Source organism: Helianthus annuus, chromosome 11 (assembly GCF_002127325.2).
Source record: "Helianthus annuus cultivar XRQ/B chromosome 11, HanXRQr2.0-SUNRISE, whole genome shotgun sequence".
Lineage (NCBI taxonomy): Eukaryota > Viridiplantae > Streptophyta > Magnoliopsida > Asterales > Asteraceae > Helianthus > Helianthus annuus.
The window spans coordinates 67,835,121-67,851,271 of NC_035443.2; the positions used below are offsets into that span (position 1 = coordinate 67,835,121).

Here is a 16,151-nt window from a genome sequence, read left to right on the forward strand (position 1 = left end):
GATTTTCACATAACAATATTTGTAGGTTTCGCAATCAACACCTAAGATTTGTTTTGTTCAAATGAGTTTAGAAGTCAAGAAACAAATTGTGAGTATTAGAAGGCCAGTTAGATAAATGTTTTTTACTCGTTATTATTTAACTTATTGTAAAAGGACAAAACCTTTTTTATTGAATTGCTTATTCAAATGAGTACATTTGAAGGCATGTGAGTTTTTATCACCTAATTACTTAAATTTCTAGGACCTCCTTAAGTTGATTTCATTAGCTAACTGTGTTGCACTGTATAAGCTAGGTTTTGTGATTTCTGTAACGAACTAGTGGGGTTTCCCGTGCTACGTGGCGGGAACTTGATCTGTATAAGTTCAGATTATTATGGTATTGACATTCGATATAGCAACCAAAAGAGGGGGAAAGGTCTTGCTATGTCCAAACGGATATTGGTGTATGATAGTGATGTTGGGTCGGAATCGCTTCAGTTTGTTTCGTCACTATACATGTACGGTACTGGCACTTGTGTTGTTTACGATACTAAAAACAATTTATTTTGAATACAGCTTCCTTTTCAATAAAATTTATACCTGAATGCCGAGGGAAAAAATTTAAACACAATTGCACATTTTAAAAAAAAGTTAACGACGGCAACTTATTAAAGTAAAAACAAATTAACAAAATATCAAAGGAGTTAAAGTTGCGTATTATTTATGGTGTAAATGATGAAACTAAAAGTTTTTTTTAACGATAAATTTCTTTTATACCTGTCATCTGTGAGACTTGTGTGACAACTCGTATTTTCAGAGGCCATTTCTAGGTACCAGTTCTTTTGAGGTTTGTCTTACATTGTAATTACGTGTTTGAATGAATGAATTGTTTAAATGAATTGTTTGATTATACTTGAATGGTTGTGAGTTATTAGATATTTATGTTTAAAACACTAAGTCACACAAAAACTCCGGGTTACACACCCCGCTTGTGACCGCACACTCTTTGTTCCTTGTTGAATTGTTCTCAGCCCAAACCCTCATCATTTGTGCAGTAAGACACGACCTAAACGAAGCCCGAAGGCCTGGCCCGGCTCACAAATGTAACGAATACACACACATGATTTGTGTGTGACTCTCACAGTTATCAAAACACTCGAAACATAACACCAAACCCTAGCTCCCTCTCCTCTCATTCGAACCCGACGGCAATCCCTCTCTCCCTCTCGAAGATCTTCTTGATTCCATCTTGCTCATTTTGGTTAGTATATTATCACCATTGATCGATTTAGTTCTCTTGTTATATTTGGTTGCATGAGTACTTGATGACTAAGGTGTATTGTTAATTTGTTATGAGAATAGAAGCATGATCTAAGAGTTTGATAAACGACATGATTGAGTATGGTTCGAATCAAGTGTTTGATGTTTATTGAATCGGATTGTATGACATAAATGTGTTCATGATGATTAACTAGTGAACTAGGGTTGCATGATAAAAGATTTCGATGTTTTAGGGATGGGATTTACGGGTTTGAACTTGGTTCATGATGTTAATCTCTGTTAATGAGGAACAATAGCAAAGATCGGTTTATGATTTAGGGTTGATGATAAAGGTTTGCCGATATAATCATGTTATTTGATTTGATCCGATTTGAATGATGATCATGTGTTAATTGCTGTTAATGGATAGATGGTAATTGGGGTTCATGCAAATTAATGTGAAAATTGGTAATTGATTTGTTGACCGAACAAATGTGAACATGTAACCGATTCTATGATTTACGGTCTAACATAACTAAACTGCACACCTGGATGTCGCACACTAGGGTATCGTACAATCTAGATTACATGTTGTACAACCATTTGCTGCACAAAGCTGATCGCACACTTCAACTCGCATAATTCATGTTACATACACCTGGTTAATGCATGTTGTACAACTTCCGATGCACATGGTATAACTCAAAACTGCATGACCGCACACTATGGTGAGACCGCACACTCTCACGTGGACCGCACACTTAATTCGGACTATTGGACTGTTTAAGAAAAGGGGCCATACACTGGAACTGGGCTACACGCAAAAGATGGGCCGCATACTCACGAGATCGCACACCCGAGAGTTGGTCGCACACTCTTGTTTGTGGGCCAGAAGCATTTGGGCCGCACATCAGTTGGGCTCGCACACTGGTACGGAAGTCGCACACTCGTGACGGGCCCATACGTTGGGTCGTACACTTAAACCACATACTTTGGGTTTTGATGTGAACGTATGTTGTGACTGTTATGCCATACATATTTGACTTATATGTTTCGTGATGATCTTTGCTTGTATGCAACTTGTTAGAATACGTGTATTACTTGAATACGAACCTGATTTATATGGTAACCATAATAGGACGTGGTTGACCACATTAGCTCAAGTGACTTTTATCTAAACTAAGGTGAGTTCACACTTTTCGTAAAAACATGTATTCCCGGTGGATTGGGAACGGAAATAACAACTATCTCCTTGTGTGGGATACAACTACGTATTCTCCTTGGGTAGGATACGGGCAACCTTGTCTCCTTGTGTGGGACGGAATGTTAATTTACTATTTATACAACATGTCTTAAGCGGACTAGATGGAACTCTATCTGAAAGTCCCCACACATTTTATACCGATTAATCGTCGAACGAAATATTAGTTAGTAGCGGTATTCGGTCTAACAAGCCTCACACCGTGCGGCAGAGGACGGGAGTGAACTAGTATGCCTGGGCACTGGTTAATGCCCAGGCATACTAGATGGAACTCTATCTGAAAGTCCCCACACATTTTATACCGATTAATCGTCGAACGAAATATTAGTTAGTAGCGGTATTAGGTCTAACAAGCCTCACACCGTGCGGCAGAGGACGGGAATGAACTAGTATACCGATTAATAGACATTGACGCGGGGCACTAAACATTAGGGGTGTGCAAAAAACCGAATTAACCGAACCGTAACCGAATTAACCGACAAAACCGAACCAAATAAAAAACCGGTGGGTCGGTTAATGGTTTTTTCGAAAACCGAAAGTAGTGGGTCGGTTATAGTTATCAATGTTTCCGTACCCACCATAACCGAACCGAACCGACATGTAATAAATCTTTGTAGGATTTACTACTTTTCACCATATTTTTAATATTTGATGTTTTTGACTGAAGATTTTTAGTATTTATGGGTTTTTCATATCGTTTTGTGGTTTTGTTTGAATGTTTATTTGAATTTATGGAATATATTATATCACTTTATTTGAATATTCGATAATAATTAGTATTAATATTATAGATTATATGTATTTTTAATACTATAGGCAATAACAATTTATTCCATGTTAAAAAAATTAAGTTATTTTAGCTAGGCTAAATACACGGTTAACCACCCACAACCGACCCGCTATAACCATCAAAACCGATTAACCATAACCACCATAACCGATCGGTTATGGTTATGGTTTTCCAATAACCGACATCGCGGTTATGGTTATGGTTTTAGGCCAAAACCGACCCAAACCGGCCCATGCACACCCCTACTAAACATAACCACAGTTAGTTTCGGTATGGTACAGGTTTAGTAGCTTAAAACAATAGGGTAGCTCCCCATGACATGTTTTATAAAAACAGAGTAATTTAATAAACTTATGTTCTTGGAATAACACTAAATAACTGTGAACTCGCCAACTCTATGTTGACACGCTACTACATGCTTTGCAGGTCGTTGTGTACTTTGATGGAGCTTGCATGGAGGAGTCGTTGTGGCAGGGAACCATTGTTGGGTTCCTATTAAACATTATGAACTTAAACTATTAATTGGGTTTTGAACTTTATGCTTCCGCTGACACTTAAACTTGGTATTTGGGTATTTGTTTTCGTAAACACTAATTGTATTGATTGTGATGGATTTTATTTACTTTTACTTATTGTTCAATATGATTGGTGACATGATCCTGGTCAATCATACACTTCACGGTAATACCCCGCAAGTGGGTTTTGAGGGTGTGACAACTTGAATCCAAGACCTCACCCTCTCAAGGTGTTAAAGGCTTTGCCTTTCCAGTGGACCACCCATTGGTATGAAACTAAAAGTTAAAAAGGAAACCTCTACCGTTCGTACCGACCTCTAAATATAATTTTTATTAACTCAAAATTTCTAGATATTCATCTTTCTACATATACATATCTCATATTGTTTACGATACCAAAAAACACTTTATTTTAAATACAACTTCGTTTTCAATATAATGTACCAGGAGGGAATAAATTTAAACAAAACTACGAACTATAAAAAAGTTAATATATGCGAGTTATTAGAGTAAAAACAAATTAAATACAAAATAAATTAGTTAAAGATGTATATTATTTATAATGTAAACGGTGAAATTGAAAGTAAAAAAACTCTATGCGGTTCGCATCCACCTTTAACTATAATTTTATTAGTTAAAAAGTTCTGAATATACCATCTTTGTATTAACTAAATAACTGATATAATATATGTCGATATGCATATCTCGAAAAGTAAGAACAGTTCCTAAAAAAGTATACAAACTCGAAAAGTCAAAGGATAAAACAAAAAAGTAAGAAAAATAACGTGGCCAAAATTCAAAAGGAGAAAACTCCATCGTAGCTAGCAACTTATATAATAATTATAAAACACATAAATAATATTAGATATTTATCGCCGTTCAAAAAAATCTTAAATATTTATTGAAATGATAATTAAATTAGAAGATTCGTTATTTACTTTAATAAATAAATAAATAAATAATTATTTTACTATAACTAAATGTATTAGATATTTAATTTAACAGTGTTCTTGAAGCGATGATACTTGAGTAAGCTATAGCAAGTAGCAACACAATCCAAGGAGGTTCGTCTGTACCTCGTCAACAATTTTGTCGGTTATTTACTAATAATAACAATAATAAAAATATTTACTACTAATAACAGCAGCAACAACCACAGCATTAATAATTAATAATAATAATAATAATAATATATAACAACAATAATGATAATATTTAAACGAGATAACATAAGTAAGTAGAATTCTAAGTAAAGTCTCCTGAAGATAAAGAAAAGCAGTTTACAGGATATGGTTTTCAGTTGTCATCAAGGCCCCATTTTCCTTGGGATTCTGATGGTTCTATCACCTTAACTGATCCATCTGTCAACCCCACTGCAAATTGGTTCTGCTCCTGTGGATGTGCTGCCACCACAAGTGGATATGGACTTTCATTCCTGCACAAAACAAAACAAAACAAATGCAACTCACTTTTAATTAACCATCCAAAACACCTCCTCAAATCAAACCTCCGTGTTCTTACCCGTTTGATATTGATGATGACGGTAAATATACTGACGGGGCGATGCGACATCTAAGTTTTAAGCTGTCAGCGTCAAACACACCAATGCTGCCATTGCAAAAGGAAGCATACACTAGTTGACTGTTGCATGAGTATGCAGCATAAGATATAGGTGCTGAAAGGTTGTCTTGTGGGACCCACTGCAATATAGGTTCACATTATTTTAATTCAAAACTGTGATAATAATAATAATATTATTTCTTAACAAGTTTTGTGTAAGGGTGCTCATAAATCGTTGAAACCAATTAAACTTCCCAAAATAAAGCAAGTTTTAGCCAGTTTGAGATTTATGTTGCTCAGTTCCCTGTTTGGTTTTTGAGATGTATGTTGCTTGGTTTGGTTTTGGCGGTTTAGTGGTCCCGCCGATGGTTTGGAACTTGCAACCCGCCATATCCTTTTTTAATTATTTATTTTTTCATTTTTTATGAAATTATTAATGTGTGTACATGTAATATTCGTGATCATTTAAATTCTTTAACACAAATTGTAGTTGGTGGTTTGGCCAAGAACTATTTTCAAAACCAGCTGAACCCAACCATGAACACCCCTATGACTTTTGGGTTTTTGCAGGTAATTCTTAATCTAAAACGATAGAGTGAATGCATTATACCTGACGTATGTGTTCCATCTTGGAGGCGTCATATATAGCGAGCTGTGTTTCATGAGATACCAGCAAACGTGTCTGATCAGAGTGGAACTGCACTCGAGTGTCGCCCGTAGGTGCTTTGCCAGGTGGCAGTTGTATCTGTACCATTTTCCTCTTCTCCCATGAGTCAATGCTCCAAAAACAAATCTGTGCATGGTAACAGCTCATGTAATAATAACCAACAATATGATTCAAAAACAAGATAGCCAGATTTGACCACAAGTCTCACATGAGCATCAGCAGCTGAAGAAACCAATATTTTCAGATGGGTAGAAAAAGCAAGCCCAGTTATCCTCTTCTGATGACCTCTCAGCTTTGATTTCACCTAGGAAGCCAGAATCGATGACATTACTTTACAGTTTACATCCTATGTTTGACCCGTAAAAGATGTATAAAATCGGTAAAAAGAAAAAAATAGTAAAAGATAAACACCTCGTCCACCCGAACGTTATATATGTGAATTGTAGAATCTTCCATGCCGATAGCTATAATGTTGTTATCTTGAGGATGAAATGCTAGGTACGTTGAAGCCGGGGGAGGTGGCATAAATGTTGTCATAACCTAAATATAAAAATTAAAATTAATATAATATAATATAAGATGCAGATTACACGGCGGTTATTGTCAGTTGGAGTATACCTTAAAAGTCATCATGTTGAACAATGAAATTTTTCCACCTGCAGCTGACATCACATAAGAATCATTCTTTGACAGAGCTATGCATGGAACAGCTTCTTCAAGGTTGACACCTGTCACATCATTTGTCATAAGAAGACCACTGTTTGGTTGCCAATGCTGAGGAACAACATTGGCAGTGGCCTTTAAACATCACCCGCTTCAGAAATTAATAATCACTATATCTAAATAAGAAAACAAAAGATATCAATGGAGTAATGCTAATACTTTCCCAGTTGGATTTTGTTCATTGCGGGCCCACTTCCACAGCCGCTGAATACCATTTGATCCGAGGGCTACAATTCCAACTCCTGAATTGGTGTAAAGAAGTCGAGCTACCTGTATATGGTAAACTATCTTGTTCAGCATCATGCAACAATCTTTTCAGAGGTGGCAATGTTTGACAGGTCAAACAGGTAAAATAAACATCTAGCTAAAAAAGAAACGGGTCAAACGGTCAGCATACCCTGTTGGAGGCTTCTGCACTATCTGGCATAGTAACTAGACGGCACTGAGCGGCATCTACAATTTCGGTCAACTGCCCAGGTTTCATCTTATCATTAACATCATCCAGATTCCTTGGCTTTTCCAAGCTTGGACCAGCAGAGTCAACACCATTCTAAATATAACATGAATAAAGATGTAGCATAGTCAGCATGTTGACAAAAAACATATTTATTTATTTATTTGGAGCAAAGTATAGCCGACTCACAAGAAAGTTAGAAGGTCTGACAGGTGAGCTTTTCTCCACTTTACAGCTCACGGAACTAGCATTAGCCAAAGCAGAAGAGCTAGGAATCTGCATCTGATCCATAGAAAACGAAGTACTTATAGAGATCAGATTATGAGTTCTGATTAAAGAAAAGTTAAACCACTTTAACAGAACAGATACCTTGATAGAAGGGGGTTCGATGGAAGATTTTGATGCTTCAAAAGGTGGGGGTTCAGTTGCTCTTAATGATCTCAAACCAGCAGCATTTGCAAGAATCTTGATCCCGTTGTCAGCAGTAGCAACAGCAAGAAGATTTCCTTCTTTGTTAAACCTCAAGCGTGGAAATGTCTGAAAAATCAGTTAAATAGGGATGTATAATGCACCTGCCCGAGTGTATACAACATTGTGGACTAGGAGGTAATTTCAACCCATATACTTATGAATGGGTTAATTTGGCTAATGTTCTATCTCTAAAAGATCATACAAGAAAAATGTTAAGAAATTATCCTAAAAGAAGACGGTTCAAATGAGTCGAATGGGTCAAATCTCACCCAATGTGTCCTTTTAGTTTCAAGACATAAAGCTTCATATATCACCTTATTACAGATATTATATTATTATTATTAAAAAACATTATTTTATAATCATAATAATAAAAAGTAACAAGCTTTGGACAAAAGGTGTTTCCAGTCAACCTGGCCGTTACATGGGCCACTTCAAAGTGTGAAGAAAAAGAGGCAGCTAACACGTGTATACTAACCGGGAGTCCACCGTCGGCTTCTGTACTAGTGAGCATATTGATGCTATCCATGTCCCAGAACTTTATTTGGTTTTCTTCACCAACAGCCAAAAAGTGGTTCTGAGTTGTGTCAAACTGTGCAACTCCACTTAATTTCTTTCTGAACCCAGCATAAGTCTTCTTAAGGGCTCCTTCACTTTCATTCCATTCAACAAGAAAAGACTCCCCTTCTTTGCTTGTTCCACAAGAGAACAACCTAAAACAAAGCATTTTAAACCGTAACAGTCAATAGTTTCACAATTAACATTTTTCTATCAGCAAATAATACAATTTTCAAACATGTGTTTATAAATGTACTCAAGAGACTGAACAAAAGTCAACAGTAAAAGTCACTTATATTTTTTTGGTGAAATTCAACAAACTTACCTACTGCCATCAGCACTGTATAGCATAGTGGTGCAGCCATGACCTGGAGCAGCATAGTCAACTCGAGATCCCATGTTGTCATAGAGCCATGCCTTAATCTTACCATCAATTGCAGTTGAAAATATGAACTGAAATTTACAGGCAAATTTTAACTTTTATTAGAAATACGCAAAATCAAGTATAGTTATAACTAGTAAATTTCTCCCGCGCCTTGTGGCGAAACATAAAGTAACGCGAATTTATACCGTCTAATGAAAACGTATTATAGTTGACCTGACTCGTTTTCCGAACAAAATTTACGTCAAACATAGCCCAACTAAAAACGTACACAAAAATAAGTACGAAAACGGTTTAGATTTGACCCGACTTATTTCATGAAAAAAAAATTACGTTGAAACGTGAGAAAATAGTGTTTTTTAAGTTAAACGATGGTACCGTGTTGCGGCAGCGTCAAAACGTAAAATAACTAATGAAAACGTATTATATTTGATGCGACTCATTTCCGAACAACATTTACGTTAAAATGTAGACCAACATAAATATATGCACGAAAACGTATTATATTTGACCCGACAAAATTTACGTAGCGTAAACCAACTTGAATGTATACCGGCACGTACATGTATAAAAATAAGCACTTAAAACTCAAGAGGGTCAAAATGACATTTCATAAAGTTTTTAGAAAGTTAAGGGGGTGTAAGTGTCAAAACTGAAAGGAGGGTTAAAGTAAAAAAAAAAGACAAAAATCAACCAAGAAAAAGGTTACTGTAGTGCCGATGTGACGGACGCTATAGTAACCCTAACTTGTGTGTAAATAATATTTATTATTATTATTATTATTATTATTATTATTATTATTATTATTATTATTATTATTATTATTATCATTATCATTACTATTATTATCATTATTATTATTATATGTATGCAAATACATGTATGATGTATCCTGAAATACCTGGATAGTCTCTTTCTGATGAGGGCATATAGAGTAAACAGGTGCTTCATGACCTTCAAAATTAAATAGCTTCCGTCCAGTTAAATCCCACACCTGATCCATTTCCATGTTAGTATCTTGCCAGGAAAGGAAAAATACTTTTCTTGCTATCTGTAGAATTATTCAAGGTTCTAGATATTATTGTACACCTTTATTAACTTATCATCCCCACAAGTAACAACACACAGTTGTTTGTTTGGATGAGCAAATGCTAAGTCATTCACTCCTCCAACATGAGCATCAATCTGCAGGAAGAAGTAGAAGAGGTGGTTTAAAATAAAACAGGAAAATCACACATTTCTTGCTGAACAAGCAACATTGCTCAACTCACCTCTAACTGTTGGCGTAAATCATTTGGCGCAGCATAAGCGTACAAATGGATTAAATGCTTATTAAAAGCAGCACCTATAGCATCACAAACAGCTCGTCAAGAGTCCAACTTCAAAAAAAAAAAAAAAGATAAAAACATACTTACCAATAATATTTCCGTCTGGACTCCACCTAACACGGTTCACAGAAACTGGTGCATCCTTTACAAAAGATGCCTGCACAATTAACATGATTGTGAGACTAACTCGCCACACTCTTATAAAACTTCGATAACACGAAATATGCCAAATGTGTTGCGTCTTATGTAGATTATGCACACCAAATTTAATGATTTACATATTTCATAAATTAACTAATTATACCTTATATGAAATGCAAGGCACAAGAGATGGTTTTCAAATAATTCGATGAAAAAATATAGCCAAACCTGGAAGGACAAAGAACAAGATGACATATCCCATATCTTGAACGCTTTTGATGCCAGTTTTTCACGTGACCCGGCTTCCCAAAGAGTGATTTCACCATTGACAGATCCAACTACAAGATTGAAATCAGAAAAAAGGAAACAATGTATATGATTATGAAGTCAACCTTCTACACAACCGAAGTTAAATATCATTTCAAGCAGAAATACATTTTTTTATCATACCAAGAAGCAACGTTTGGTGAGAAGGATGAAAATCCATGCTTGTGACAGTGGATCCTTGATGCATGCTGAAAGCTACTGTTCTTGGCAAGTCCTCCACTGACCAATTAACTTGTGGTCTTGAAGTTTGGTAAGTAACCTAAAGAAGTGCACCAAAATGCTAATGAATTTCATGGAAGTTTATGTACAAATATGTGAAATGCAAATATTAATCAAGGTTACCTCTTCTACAGGCTGTGCAGGGCGCAAACGTTTCATTAACTGTTCATGATCGGCATTCTGATATTCAGCCATACCAAGTGGGGCAAGGGGCGTTGCAGGGCGTTTTAAAAAGGATACTAGATAACATATATAAAAATACAAAGTAATTAATCTCAACATGCATTCTAAGTTAACTACCATACACATGCATAACAAGTTGAAAGCGCAACCCTAACCTTGATTTGGTGGGCCCGCTAACGATGATGCAGAAACAACACCTGCCTGAACAGACGAAGAAGCAGCAGCATTTGCCATCCACCCTGCTAAAGCATTAGCATTTGCAGTGGCTGCAGCGGGGGGAAACGGCTGCAACAAAAAATATTCAAAAAGTCAATTAGAAGATCAGTTGACCTTTGCTTTACAGGGGAGAAATGTGAATATAGACTAAAAAAGGAAACATACACCATGTGCTCCAAGTGAAGTATAAGCCATGGGTTTTGTGACTGCACCAGGTGGAAGATTGACCGGTGTAGGTACAATGGTGCCATTTGGAGGTGTGCATGTATGATCTGCAAATAAAGTCTTGATATCTGGGTTTGGCCTTGGATTCTTACACAGCTGGTGCTGCCAATTTAAACTGGATAGACCACAAAATGATTATTTATATTCCATTCCAGTTTAAACAAATTACAAATCTATAAAGAATGCAGCATCTCTGAAATAGAAGCTTTACCTTTGATTAATCAGAGTCCTCAATCTTGATGACTTTAAAGTAGGGAAAACAAGCTTCTCACGGAAAAGGGGATTTGCTTCTATAAGCTTTTTCAGCTCAACCAGCATAATGCTACGAGCTGTTTTAGTATCACCATACTTAGACAACTGCTCATTTTCTCTATATTTAAAAAAAGGTTTAGTAAGAAGAAAAAAAACAAGAGAAACCATACAATATAACAACTTTAGGCAAAAAGCACATTACCTGAAATTTGTAAGCGTCAGCAGCTGTGTAATCTCCTTATACAGATCTTCATTGAATGTTGAGAATACTTTTAAATCATTTACCAAAATCTCCACCGCTTTCGCCTTATCTTGCCTAATAAAGTCAATTACAAACATAAACGCATGATCCGCAACACATTTAACAGATAGTATTTGGTCAACCCATACCTATCAAGAGCTTCAAGATACTTCTGTTTCCTGATTTCGAAGAAAATCTTCATCGAGTACCTGTTATCATCAACCTTGGTGTATCCAGACAGGTACTTTTCTACTTCATCCCATTCACCAGCATGAACTTTCTCCTCAAAATATTTAACATTAAAGAAAAAACCAGACTCTTGCTCAAGCCTACACAAACACGAAATTGTATCAGCCAAAAACTATATCACACTTCCTCTGAATGAGATCCTCACCATTAACAAAATGAATAAGAATGTTAAAAAAACCATAAACCTAAACAGACTAAACTAACACTAGAATCTAGCTTAGTTCCAAACTGGTAACACTAAAACCTAATTTACAAACTCATCCAACATTTCCGCAACAAATCACATAATAATCAGGTCAAAACTCCGAAACACCGATTAACTTTTGACAATCATCAAACTATTCAACAATACAAACCGAGGACGTAACATCGAAACAACAAATTAAACCTTGAAAACACAATACAACAACAACACATAAACGATCTACACAACCTCTGTCATGAATCCTACACGTCGCGATAGAAGATGTACTTACATAGAGAGAAAACAAGAACCTGTGTACGACCTACTTTAAATAAGAACCTCACCATTAATCCATTATCAGAACAAGTGAGAACGTTAAAACAAATCATAAACCAAAAATACACTAAACAAACACTAGAATCTAGCTTATTTCCAAAACTGATAACACTAGAACCTAATTCACAAACTCATCCAAAATTCCAAATTCCTCCAACAAATCACACAATAGTCAAGACAAACACTCGTTAACTTCCGTCTAACAGTTCAACTGTTCCAGCATCAATAACCGTCCAACTATTCAACACTACAGACAGAGGAAGTAACACCAAAACAACAAATTTCATCTCGAAAACACCATACAACAACACAAAAACGATCTACACAACGTCTTCCGTGACTCCTACACACCTAAAACAAACTAAATTAAGACTAAAATCTTACTTAATTCCAAACTGACAACACGAAAACCTAATTCACAAACTCATCCAACATTTCCCCTACAAATCACACAACAATCAGGTCAGACCTCAGAACCACTCGCTAACTTTCATCTCACGGTTCAAACACGAATAATCGTCAAAATTATCAACAAACTTCACCACAAAAACACGATACAACAACAACAACAACACAAACGATCTACACAACGTCCGTCACGAATCCTACACATCGCGACAAAACATATACTTACAAAAACAGATACATACATATAGAGAGAGAAACAACGAGCTACCTGTGTACGGCCTCCTTAAACTTCTCCTCTTCGAGAAACTGCAGTATGAGAAACACCAATTCCCGACTCAGTGACGACATTGAACCAAAATACGATCACGAAACACACAGAAACAGAGTCAATTCCGGCATCAAATAGATCAAATCTCGAGAAATCGAACGGAATCAGGTTTATCGCTAGGGTTTTGAGGTAAAAAGTGAAAGGTTTTAATTTCAAAGGCTGCGAAGAAGATAGAGAGAGAGAGAGAGAGAATGAAAGTGTGGTGGGGGACTCGGTCTCGCGATCTTCGATGCGTTTTTTGGCAGAAGAGTCTCCTACCTTTATCTACTGTCTTATCAGGATTATAAGTAAAACTGCTTATCAGAGGGTTAGATGTGTGAGGTGATAAGTTGGAGTGATTATCGTTTCGTGAAGTGGTGGATGACGTGAGTGTCCTGTTTGGCGGATTTGAAATGAATTATTGAAATTGGTTGAGGATGGGTTTCAGTTACGGTACTCCGGGGTTGTTTTGAATTTTATTTTTTTATTTGAAGTGTCGCTTTCGGCTCGCCTGCGAGATTTTTATTGTCGCGGGTTTTTGGTTTTGACGAGAAATTGGAGGTGCGGTTGAGGTGGTGGGAGATTCATGCTTTATGGATAAGTGGGACCAACCTTCTAGTCTGCTAATGTTTTTTCTTCCAACGTTAATTTTATGTTTTTTCTTATAAATTTAATTTTTTAATAGTAACAACACCAAATCACTATTTTTTATTATTGTAACTAGGGTAGTTGTCATCTGCGCGTTGTGCGACGACGTGGTTGGAATTCAAAAACAATAGCACATCATGACAACTGATAAATAAATTCGTAAAATTAAATAAAATGATATCTAAATGTGTTATGCTATTTGCGTCATAACTCGGGTCTGAACATCAAAATAACAAGAAAAACTAAAACAATATAGTAAATAACAAAGATAAAAAGGGTAAACGAAAAATAAAACGATAGAAACTCAGCCGGTTTCGATGCACTCGTTATAGCAAAGAAAAAAAAGTTAAAAAATATTTTCAAAAGAGTATCGACGCGTTCGTTAAAAAAACTAAACTAAATAAACTTTCACCACACTCGTTATAGCAAAGAAAAAAGAGAAGTTAAAAATATGTGTCACACCCCAACTGATGGCGGAATCATCGGGGCATGGCACTAGGCGAATCAGATTGCTCAAGAGAATACATAACAACTATTTAGTGATAATATTTAATGCGTTCATTATCCCATACTAATAAACAATACATCACTAAACAGTTATACAGATTTCATGTTCTCTCAAACAATACAAATCCGACAACCTAGATTTATGGTGAGTTTCTAGACTTCCTAGCTTGATTTCGAGATAGTCTGCGATTTAACCTGCAACATACGTTAAAATAGCGTCAATACAAAAGTATTGGCGAGTATACAGGTTTAAAATTGTATAAAGTAGATAAAAGTGCTGCTAATTTCCACATACATAAACGAGATACACAACATATACACTACAAAACAAGTACTACCAGCTAAGTCACTCGATGCTAGCTAAGATGGGACGTCGCGAGTAAAAGTCCTAGCACATATGTATCAAGCATCACGTGTAAATATGTACAACAGTAATTCGCATGTGATAATAGTTTTAGAGTATAAACTGCGTTTTGATAGGTGCGATTTCAATAGGAACGTATGTTACACCCCAAAGTGTGTTTAAAGTGTTTAAAAGGGGGTCAAGTATACTCATTGTTGGTGTTTAACAGGTAAACACAACTTGATTTGATTGAATTGGAGAGAGAGAGCGTCTGAGTTAGCCTGTGAACAGTAGCATAAGTCGTTGGATAGCGTGTAAACAGTGCGTCGGATGAGATGAGTGTCGAATGGCGAGTCGAACAGGTGATAACCCATTCGAACAATTGACCATTCGAATGAGTGCGAGTGTTTTGAGAGTTTTTTAGAGGGACAGACTGTTCAAACGGATGGTCATCCGATCGGATGGCCATTCGAGTGAGTGTTCTGTTGTGGAAGATTGTGTTAGAACTTTTGAAGTTTTCGTTGTAGTATAATTCAAGTCATTCGATCGGATGGTCATCCGGACGGATGGCCATTCGATCGGATGGCTATTCGAATGAAAATTTGGTAGTTTGAGATATAACTAAGTTGTTTTGAACATGGAATAGTATAAAAGACAAATCACCTGGTCGAAGGGTCATTCGATCAGATGGTCATCCGCTCGGTTGATCATTCGATTGGTTAATCCGTTGTTTTGCAACTTTGTAAAATTTCTAAGTTTAAAAGTTTGAGTTTAACGGAGACGACGAAACGACGTGTCAAATGACGGAAATACCCCAAGTCCAGCTCGCTCGATCGGATGGGAACCACCCCATTCGATCAGCTTCGCTGTTCTTGCAGGAGTTTCGGGTCTGACCAGTTGGTCGGTCATCTTCTCCGGTGGAAATCCGTTCTCAAGCCGGCTCTCAATTAAGAAATGAGCAGGGAGCCTGAATGAGCCTAGATTCCATCGGGTTTTTGTATGAAAGTTTGAAGAAAAGTCGGATTTAGTTGAAAAATGTTGAAAACTTGTTGAGATTCGTGTTGAATAGTGTGGATATTGATGTGTGTAAAATGCAACATATAAATTACATCAAATGAGACATAAAACTAACCCTTTTTTAGTACTAATGTTGGAAAAAGTGTGCTTTTGTCTTCCTTTTGTATTTTCAGGGTTAAAAGAGCTTAATTGAACAAAAAAAAGCAAAAACACAGAAAATCTAACATAAATACAAAGAAAGGAATAAACGTGTCATGCCCGACCCCTCGACGGCATCTTCCCAAGCAAAAACAAGACAGCAGAAGGCTGAACACGCCTCGTGCCCATTGGACACGGGGGCGTGCCCAAGTATCCACAGAAAAGACAAAGTTGTAGAAGCTTCTATTTCCCAACACGGGGG

At 36.5% G+C, this 16,151-nt stretch overlaps 1 protein-coding gene and 1 long non-coding RNA gene across 2 annotated transcripts; one reads left to right on the forward strand and one right to left on the reverse strand.

Annotated features, from left to right (window-relative positions):
* The first annotated feature begins 1,058 nt into the window (after positions 1-1,058).
* LOC110937097 lies at positions 1,059-3,912 on the forward strand. Its single transcript, XR_002590533.2, has 2 exons — positions 1,059-1,240; positions 3,717-3,912. It is a non-coding gene; the product is annotated as an uncharacterized LOC110937097 (long non-coding RNA).
* A 1,054-nt stretch (positions 3,913-4,966) lies between these two features.
* Positions 4,967-13,490, reverse strand: LOC110869188 (topless-related protein 3). The gene is made up of 25 exons (XM_022118483.2): positions 13,198-13,490; positions 11,902-12,081; positions 11,714-11,827; positions 11,471-11,629; positions 11,200-11,374; positions 10,974-11,103; positions 10,759-10,874; positions 10,540-10,675; positions 10,318-10,427; positions 10,036-10,105; positions 9,892-9,965; positions 9,710-9,805; positions 9,522-9,614; positions 8,564-8,691; positions 8,159-8,393; positions 7,579-7,746; positions 7,399-7,491; positions 7,153-7,305; positions 6,915-7,025; positions 6,651-6,830; positions 6,444-6,572; positions 6,241-6,336; positions 5,976-6,158; positions 5,327-5,505; positions 4,967-5,240 (listed from the first exon to the last, which is right to left on the reverse strand). Exons 1-25 carry the CDS (start codon positions 13,275-13,277, stop codon positions 5,102-5,104), a joined length of 3,327 nt encoding a protein of 1,108 aa, XP_021974175.1. The 5' UTR covers positions 13,278-13,490; the 3' UTR covers positions 4,967-5,101.
* Positions 13,491-16,151: the final 2,661 nt, after the last annotated feature.